The sequence below is a fragment of the Mus caroli genome, unplaced genomic scaffold, assembly GCF_978045245.1.
Source record: "Mus caroli unplaced genomic scaffold, Mus_caroli_1 scaffold_4, whole genome shotgun sequence".
Lineage (NCBI taxonomy): Eukaryota > Metazoa > Chordata > Mammalia > Rodentia > Muridae > Mus > Mus caroli.
In genome coordinates this window covers 30,889,122-30,898,542 of record NW_028227259.1, presented here as the reverse complement: position 1 = coordinate 30,898,542, position 9,421 = coordinate 30,889,122, and the positions used below count along the sequence as shown (strand labels likewise).

The following is a 9,421-nucleotide window of genomic DNA, read 5'->3' as shown; positions in this document are numbered from 1 at the left end:
AAGAATTCCCTCACATGTCCATCTGTGGGGCTCTACACCTAAGTGAAGGACCACCCTTTGGAGTCCCATCAGAGGTGTACATCACTAACATTCCATCCTATAAGACTCTCCTTACCCACCGGAGTGACCACTGTCCAGTCCTCCCTCCCATGCCTTTTAGGTTCCCTACCAGCTTCCATGAGCAGCAAAGCCTTCTACCTGCATCAGGCAGAATGCTGCTTGGTGGGGGGAAAATGACTAATGGGTGTTCTATCCTGATTCAGACAACCATCTTGGACCGTTGCATATCACATGAGAACTACCCAAATGGAAATGGTTATGGAAAACCCACCTCCCACGCCATCAGCCACACTCCTCCACAGCAAGCCATGGGCACAGGACCTGCACAAGAAGCTGCCTATTTGGATTGGGTGGGGGACTGCCTCAGAATCTCTTTTGAAAAAGAAAAGGTGAGATTTCCTCCTCAAGAAGAGTATCAATATAATAAGGATTTAACAAATGTGGCCAAGCCAAGGGCAGCATAAGGTTATGTTCAGGTAAGCAGCTGAGTGACTCACATTCATTACAGTACAAAATAAACAAGGCAGAGAGAGGGAAAGTACCTTGTCCCCACCCCTACTCTCTACCTCAGTCCTTCAACCTCTGGAACTTGTGAACAAATAATACACAGATGAGGGTTAATGCATTGACTTACTACCATCTTTATGAAAATCAAATGTACACACAACAACAATTATGAAAGTGTCTCCATTAAACTTTGATAAGACAACAAAAGAGAACTAACAAATAGCTAAGATGTTGCTGTTTGAGTTAAAAGCATTTCCATTAACGTTTTAATCTGAAAAGGTCCATATTTACACAGTATGCTAATGCTTTTCCATCTCATTTTAAATGCATGATACACAAAGAACAGAGATAATGGTTGCAGCAGATCTTCCACCGTCTGACTTCCCTGTGAGAAGGACAATGTAAGTGGGGAATGCTCTTTCTAATTCTGCTTCTTTCACTTTCTGTGGTTTCCTTCACAGAAGCCTTTAGGACTGGCTTGCCTGGTCTGATAGTCCACCCCAAATGGATGTGTAGCAAGGTCAGAGTGAGCAGTTGTTCTAAGCAGTGCTTGGAGCTGGTCTGTCTCACAGGACACTACAATAAGGAAAAACTGGCTCATGTGTGTAGGCTCATGTGTGTGCCAGATGTTAAAACGTTGGCAACTTAATTGAAAACGTAATGTAAAACTTCAGCTGTGGGCACACGTGTTCCTGGGTATCTCACCACACTCAAAGTGGCCCTGAGCTCCTCGGCCAACAGTGGTGTCGAAGAGGATGTCTCCTTACCTGACTTCAATGCTTCAGTGCCTACTTCAGACAAAAATGCATAATTGGGTTTTAAGAACCCAGCACTCAAAACTATTTGTGAAAGCAGCGAAACTGTTAAATTCATTTTACTGTGTCCTAACCCTCAACCTCCTACATGGCGTCTATCTTGTCCAATGAGAGCTAACATATTACCAAACTCACCAATTTAACGAAATATCTATCAACATTTCCTGTGTCCAAATGAAATGAGTGGAAGTGACAGTGGGAGACCAGTTGACAGCACTTGGATGGGCTAAGGCCAAGCTGGGTACAGCCCCTGCAGGGCTGGCCCTTAGTGTACCAAGCAGGCGTGAGGAAGAGGCTTCGTGGTCAGAGGTGGCACCATACCACAATGTCTTCTAAGACATCCTATGAATGCCTCAGCTCAACTGCCTGGATACCAAACAACAACTGTGTCCCCCAATGCTCCTTGCCAGCACAGAGTGTCATCTCAGAATCAATCCTAACGCAAAGTTTCTTGGGGCCTGGAATACCATTCTCCAGTTGTTAAAACGTTGGCAACTTAATTGAAAACGTAATGTAAAACTTCAGCTGTGGAAGCCAGCTGCTTTGAGTCCAGAGCTCCCTCCTTATTACCCAGCGACAGTAGATGACAACAGACCTCTGTCTTCCTCCATCCTACCAAGATATGTGAGATAAAATCACAGGTATAAAATACAACTAAAAAAGTCCTGAGTGTGTCCTAGTGTCAGTCCATTCTAGAGTATGACTCAAAACACTGAAGCATTCAAGGGAGAAACATAATAAGGCACTGTGTTCAATGTCTGCCCAGCATGGACTTCTAAGGGATGTTTGTAGAAAGCAAGTCTCACCTGTTGGAATCGACTAAAATGACTAATGTGGACAGATATACTTATCTTGGGCAGCATCAGCCTTGCTGAGAAATCCATCCTTCACAAATGTGATAGAAAGGCAGCCCAAAGGAAACTCAGAGCCCTGAAGGACAGTGAGACAATCAAACCAATGACAGCACAAACTACAGAGCTAGGACATTTGAAAAGCAAAGAAGCCCAAGCAGGTCTGACCACCTTTCAAGCTGTGCCTCACCCTATGCCAGGAAAACTAGGCCAAGAGGGCTGCCTGCAGGGTGGCAGAGCCACTGGCTCTGGAGTGCCCAGTGCTTGCCTAGCTAGCAATCTGAGCGTTTCTGCTGAAACAGGTGGCACTTTGGAGGTATTTATAAGAAGCAGAATCGCCACTTCCATGGCACCATTCCCAGACACCCATCTCACACCCTGGCTTTCCAGGGCAGGTGAGTGTCAATCATAATCAACCATTTTTACCTACGTTTTACCAGAGCCTGTTGATGGCTTTCTGAGACCACTCCAGTTAAGCCTGGTTGAGAACTCTTTTCTAGCCTGTACTGAAGATAAGTGCAACCATTATCAAATATTCTTTGCTGTGGAAAAAAAAAATCCTCGAAATTTGAGCTGGTAACATTCTTTCCTGAATCTAAAACTCTGTGACCAATCACATAGCAGGATCATGAAGAACAAGGTCTACATGCATTATAAGCACTCGGAAACAAAAGAACACGAGAACAGAGTTCTTGTGGACAACAGAATTCAAAACAATCTAACACCAGACTCCAATCCCATGTCCACCAGTTTAAATAGCTCTCTTCTGGAATCACCCTGTGGCTGGCTGGCACGCAGACAAGTTGGCAAACTGCAGACTGGAGAGACCTGCACTTCTGGGGATCCTGCACCGACCTACAGCTTCCTTGAAGAAATTCCACAGTGTGTGCAGCATGAGGTCAGATATTACCATTCAAGATCACTCCACAATCAGGGCCACATTTATGTGGGACAGATCAATCATGTGCCTGTGGAAATTTGAAAAGACAGTTAACACAAACTCTTATGACAGCAATTAACCAAGGTGCATGGAAGGAAGTAGATGGGGCCTCTCCAAACAATTTAAACAGTTTATAGAAAGGATTTGGGAATCTGATCTTGTTTTGCACAGCACAGCACAGCACAGCACAGCACAGCACAGCACAGCACAGCACCCTCCTCTTCCCCAAGTCATCAACTATAGAACACAGAGGATACCTGTGGAATTTCTGTTGAAACGCTAGTGCGTGGGCTGGCTCCTTGAACTTTGCTATGGCTTTCCGCTGCTGGGGAAGCATCTGTAAACTCTAGGGGAAGCAAACAAAGACGATTAACTACTGCCAACTGTGATGTAAAATAAAAGCATGTCATGAGTTTCTATATAGAATAGGAGTCTAGGATGTTGGTTCAAGCATGAAGGCAAGTCCCCAGTCCTCCATGGTCTCCCTGGGCACCTGTACTAAGTGGTGCTCCTCAATCAGCTAGGGGGCAACATGTCCACCCTCTAGTGTGATACTCAGAGCCGAACACAGGTAACCACAGGTGAAAACAATTGCTTTGCCTGTGCCTTTCTGGAAGGCAACTTTTGACGGTGCCCTCGTCCATCTAAAGAATGGCACTCTGCCCTAGTTTACCACAGGGTAAATGAATTTTGGGGATGCACCAGGGCGGGCTGGGGCTCTGCATAAGAATGGCATATTGAGCTCTTGCTCTTCCCTTCTTGCTCTCTCTGTACCCTCGCCCATTCCCCCACCCCTTTCCACGTGCTCATGGATGGCCTCTATTCCTCTTTTCTCTCTCCCCCGCCCCTCTCTGCCTCTATGTTAAAAAAAATAAAAATAAAATAAAAATAAAAATGGCATATTGAGCTCCAGAGCCTTGGCTCTCTTAGTTCTATAGACATAGCAGAACTGGCTCCCAAGTAAGAACTCTAACAAAAGCTGTACACTAAGAAATGGCAAAGCAGGCCTGTTATCTCACAGCTCTGGCCAGTTGCCTTTCTGACGGTTAGTGTGGCACTGAGAAACAAACTCAGAATTGCTAGGCATTCCAATCTAGTCCATAGAACTACTAGAATAAACAACTAAGCTAACAGAGAACATGAAAAAGAGCAATGTCTGGCCAGAGGCAGCAATGAGACATTATGGCTCACATCCAGTGCTGGCTAGAAGTCATGGTCACTGAGACACGTGAGGAGGAGTCACTTTTTGTTCTTTGATACTGGAGGTACATGGGGTAAAAATTTTCTTCTGAACATAATTTCAGGCAGAGCCTAGCAAACAGATTTGTTCTATCAGAGGGGCCTCAAAATTACAATGAATTTATTTCCTTGGCTCTAAGCTTTAACCTGGCTCTGCTCTCAGAATGAGGCCCTCCCAAATGACTGTCTGACTCACAGGTCTCAACTAGCTGCACCCTCTCTATGTGAAACTGAAACACCAGGAGACTTAACACAGTATCTCTTGCTCACCTTTATTAGTCTCTTTGCTCTGCAGGAACCTGTAGTATGTTAGGAAGTAGCATGCTAACTGAAACCAGTAGTGTCTGTGGGGTCATTGGCCCCTTAAAACACATTTCTCAGGTCTGATGGTACGATACTAAAATATGTTTTACCATCACTCTCTCTTGAGTAAAAGGCTTGAAAGACCAGGTACCCTCTTGGCCAACTCTCAGTACTAAGCCAGTGAGTACTAGATACCCCAAGTACATTGACCTTACATTTCACTCTGAAACACCAAGGTATAATTCCCCAAGCAGAATCTTCAACTAGTACTTATTTTCACTCTCTGGTTACAATAACTACATGTTAACACATCTATAATCTTCTATTATTAATTTTGTTCCTACAAATAACCCATACTACAATCAACTACTCAGAAAGCATCTTTTTAGACAGTCTCAATATATACCCCAGCTAGCCTCAACTTATGCTCCTCCAATGTGAGCCTCTCAGTGTTGGGATTACAGGTGTGCACCATTACAGTAGCTAAACCACCTATCCTTAAAGACAGTGTTTCCGCACAGCTAGTAAAAGTGGTAGTCAAAGTCTGAAGATTCATCTCTCAACACCAGGCCCAGTTTTGGAAGGCTTTCTCTTCTACTCACTTTTAGACCTCTTAAAAGTAAGTAGACATATGTCTGTCTGAGAAAGGGTCCTTCCTTCTTCCTATATAACCCTGGCTGGCCCATAACTTGCTTTGTAGACTAGGCAGGCCTCACTCTCAGAGGTCCTCGTGCCTCCACCTCCCAAAAGCTAGGGTTAAAGGTGTGAGCTACCACATCCAGCTGTAAATGGGAATCTGAAACAGCTTAGTCAAGCGCTAAAATTGTTCTGCTCAGAAATGTGACATTCCCTGTATAACCTGCATTTTCTACTGGTCATGCACACCTCTGAAGACCATTTGTAGAGTCAGACCATTTGCTCATAGCAGATATGGAATGGTGTCTGTCTTCATCCTTCATATGATTGGCAACAAGCTCAGACCAACAATTTTAAAGGACATGACCACAAAGTGTAAGTTACTGCTACATCTGTATTGCAAATGCTAAGATGAGCACCAGAACTGTGAGTGTGTGACACAGCTTCAGAAAATAAGACTAGGAGGCTAATTTACTTCAAAATTTGAGAAATTACCACAAATAAAATGTGATCCAATACAAAAACATATAGGTGACTGTACACATGTGAACTGTAGGACAGACTTCAAAGGACAATTTGTTCTACTAGAGTGTTTAATTCCTAAACTCTATGAGGCAAGCACTAGCATCTTTCTTCTTGAGTACCATCTTACTACAAATGTAACCCACAGTGGCCACTGTTCTGGAAAGATAACCCACTGGCATTGCCATCACATACAGGCAACCCACCTGGATGGGGCCCACGGACATCAGCAGACTCTTCAGCTGGACATCAGTGGTGGATGAGGATAGACCTTCCACAGACACCACACAGGGCTGTGGCTTGCATTCCACCACTCGAAGGTTCTGCTTATTTGGCATTAGTCGTCCCCGACCCATGGGACCTGCCACTCCTCGTCCTCGCCCATGCATGATGGCCTGGCAATGACAAAGAAGATGCATTCTGACACCTGAGTGGATTCCTCCTGTAGTGGCTAATAAAGTACAAAAGTAAGAACGTGCTCAGGGTCCCTCAGGACATGCTGTGAGCCACAGGATCTTCTTAAAGGGTGGCCTAATAGCTAACCAGGGCAATACCAGCAAGTAGAATGAGACTAGGTCCCAAAGTTCTACAGCTATATTTGGAAGGGATTCTGGCATTACTTTCATTCATGATAAGCCGCAAAGATACAACACTGGCAACAATTAGCCAAACAAACACTTCTCCCACCATGGCACAGGCCAATGGACATATGGTATACACAGGGTTAAATCTCCAACTGTGGGCTGGAGATGGCTCAGAGGTTAAGAGCACTGACTACTCTTCTAGAGGTCCTGAATTCAATCCCCAGCCACCACATAGAGGCTGCTCCCAACTATCTGTAATGGGATCTAATGTCCTCTTCTGGTGTGTCCAAAGATAGCTACTGTGTACTCATATACATAAAATAAATAAATAAATACATAAAACAAATAAATCTTTAAAAATTTTTTTAAAAAAAATCTCCAACTGTGATGAGTCATCTGGGATTCTACACAAAGTGGTAAGGTTTATCTTTATCATCTTCAAGCCTTGACATACGACCTCATCTAGCCACGTGTGACATCACCTCCAGAGCTATCACACAGTCATACACCAATCTGCCAGTCAAAGCACTGTCTTTCAAAGCCATCTACATTTTAGAACCAGTGAAGAGCCTTCACTGAAGAAAGGCTGGATGGCTGGCATTTCTAGCATTTTCAACTGGTGAGGCAATTAAAAAGAGAATACCTAATTCTGCAATTATTTAGCTAGGCGTGAAGACAGTGGAACCAAAGCACACTGGACCTCACCCATGTCCTACCCTAATTCTCTTCTAGCACTTGGTTTAAAGGAGCAATTCACCATAGCCCACTACCTCACAAGGAAAGGCACAAAGCCAGAGTTGATACTCAGAATATGTGTGGGCACCACAGGAATGGAAACCTAGAGGAACAAAGTTAGAGACGCATCTTCATAAGGTCACTACCATTCCTGTGGAGCATATTCTGGAGAAATAAGGGAACAGTTCAAAGACTCACAGGAGACACATCAAAGGTGTTTTCTGCTTTCCTTACAGAAAGTCGCATAATGTACACTCTGGTAAAGATTTCAGCCAGATACTTGGTTTTAATATAAAGTCTTATAAAAAGCCTCACAATAGCTCCAGCAAGTGAGAGACAACATCGGCCTCTTAATGGAGAGCTAAGATGTGGGAGGTGAAGCCCCTCTAGCAAGCCCACATTTAATTCTCTTAAGTCATGTTCTTCATATAGCCAGAGGATAGGTGTGAAAGGGAATGTAGCCTAGAGCAGTCTGTGAGATCCACCATTTGATTGCTGGACTTAATTAACATTAATGTGTACATCTGTCTGCTGCAACAGCAGAGTCATCTATGGGCTCCTATCTCTTTAACAGTGTGAGAGACAATACACACAAGGTAAAAGAAACACTGTACCAGCAGACCCCACCTCTGAAGGAGGACAGCAGAACCTGCAAGAGTCTCCTTCTTCCTGGCCTCACCTGCACCTCAGCCACGTGCCACTGCTGTAGAGGGGACTTTGTGTTCACTCCTTCTGACAGGTAGAAAGCTGCCTTCCCGCCAGAAGCTTCTGTCTACAATGTGACTAGACTGGCTTCCTCAAGGAGGGACAGGGAGCCGCTTGGATCCTTGGCAGGCTGGGTGCAGAGGAGATGACCCTCACCTACACCCTCACCTCCACAGGGCCTTGCCTCTATTCCTTAAACTGGGGGTTATTAGGCAGGACAAGCACACCTCTGGTTCTCCATTTGAAACATTCCTGCTATCAAGTGGGTGAGAGAAATAGAGGTGCCAGTGCTGTCTGTACTGGGCAGTGGCTGTTCCAAGGTACAGGGCAGTCATACTCTCTAGTTGTACCACCAAGTAAATAAGTGGAGGCAAAGGCTTTCTAAATCAGGACTAAGAAAACAACAGCTCATTTAATAATGTGAATATTAGCAAGCACCAAAAACCCCACCCAATGCCAAGTTCTCTCAGCTAGGAAAGCTACATAAATAAGGACTTGAGTACCTTCTTGGCTGGGTGAATCCCTTGGATACTTTTAATCCCTGGAGGAATAGCCGGGTACATGTGGGGCCCCACAGGAAGGTGCTGGGGCTGCTGAGGAACCCCCTTGGTCAGCGTCACCTTGCGGGTAGGCTGCTGTCTCATGTCCGGAGGCTGTGGAAGCCGCTGGGGCTGGCCTTCTGTGTGAGAAAAACCATCGCTCTCTCCTCCCTGCTGAAATCAACAAGGCAGCAGGCAGATCAGTGTCTGCCCACCATTTTGGTCAGGCACTGGCATTTACTACAAGTGTTGACCTCGAGGCAGAACTTTTCAGACATAAATAATACCAAATTGGCCTCTTCCCTAGAGCCAGTAAGGAAACTTCTCATTGGGCAGAGGTTAAGGTTTTAAATACAATTTTTTTGAAATTTAAAACATTAAATTTTTTAAACAAATGTATCCATTTAAAGAGGCTGCAATAAACACAAGTACTGTCTAATCCATACTGATTACACTGTAAAACTACTTCATTTTGTATTGCCAAGAACACTCTTGTTGAAAACTGACAACCAGTTTTAACTTTGTAGTTGTTGCTCAAACTCACCACAAATGGAAAAGCTGCCTGGCTCCAGGATCTGCTGCAGGAGCTCACCCCCCACCCCCGCCCCCCCCAGGATTTATACCACTAGCAGGTTTCACAGCCAGTGAACACCAGAGAAGTAAAGTAGCTCTTGACTAAGAGCTTTGGGAACATCCACAGCCCGTTTCCTGGTCTTCTTGCTCTCAACCTCAATGGCTCCTGACCACGAGGACCATGAGGTATGACGACTGACATGCCCATGTACCATCAAGCAGCAGCATAAAGACAGCTTGTGGGTAGGGCCTATGAGCAATCTGCAGTTTTCAGCAGTGTTTCAAAGAATGGTTGGTGAGTGAGACAGAAAGAACAAATAACAAGAATTCTTTCTGCCCTGCTACATTATGCAGTAGTAGACATGGATGCTGGCCCTTGAGAAGTGACAGGTGTACTTGTACTCTTCTTGAT

At 44.8% G+C, this 9,421-nt stretch overlaps 1 protein-coding gene across 5 annotated transcripts in view; it reads right to left on the bottom strand.

Moving 5' to 3' along the window:
* Nucleotides 1-685: 685 nt before the first annotated feature.
* Rbm33 (RNA binding motif protein 33) overlaps nt 686-9,421 on the bottom strand; it is a 98,429-nt gene continuing 89,693 nt past the window's right edge. For 3 of the 5 annotated variants that reach the window (XM_029477708.2, XM_021161823.3, XM_085836551.1), the window contains 4 exons: nt 8,401-8,610; nt 6,080-6,268; nt 3,431-3,519; nt 686-3,201 (listed from right to left, as the gene is read on the bottom strand). In XM_029477708.2, coding sequence (XP_029333568.1) covers nt 3,153-3,201; nt 3,431-3,519; nt 6,080-6,268; nt 8,401-8,610 — 537 coding nt within the window. In that variant the 3' untranslated portion in view covers nt 686-3,152. The remainder of the gene's footprint in view (nt 3,202-3,430; nt 3,520-6,079; nt 6,269-8,400; nt 8,611-9,421) is intronic. The other 2 variants (XM_029477709.2, XM_021161824.3) reach the window with 1 other exon arrangement.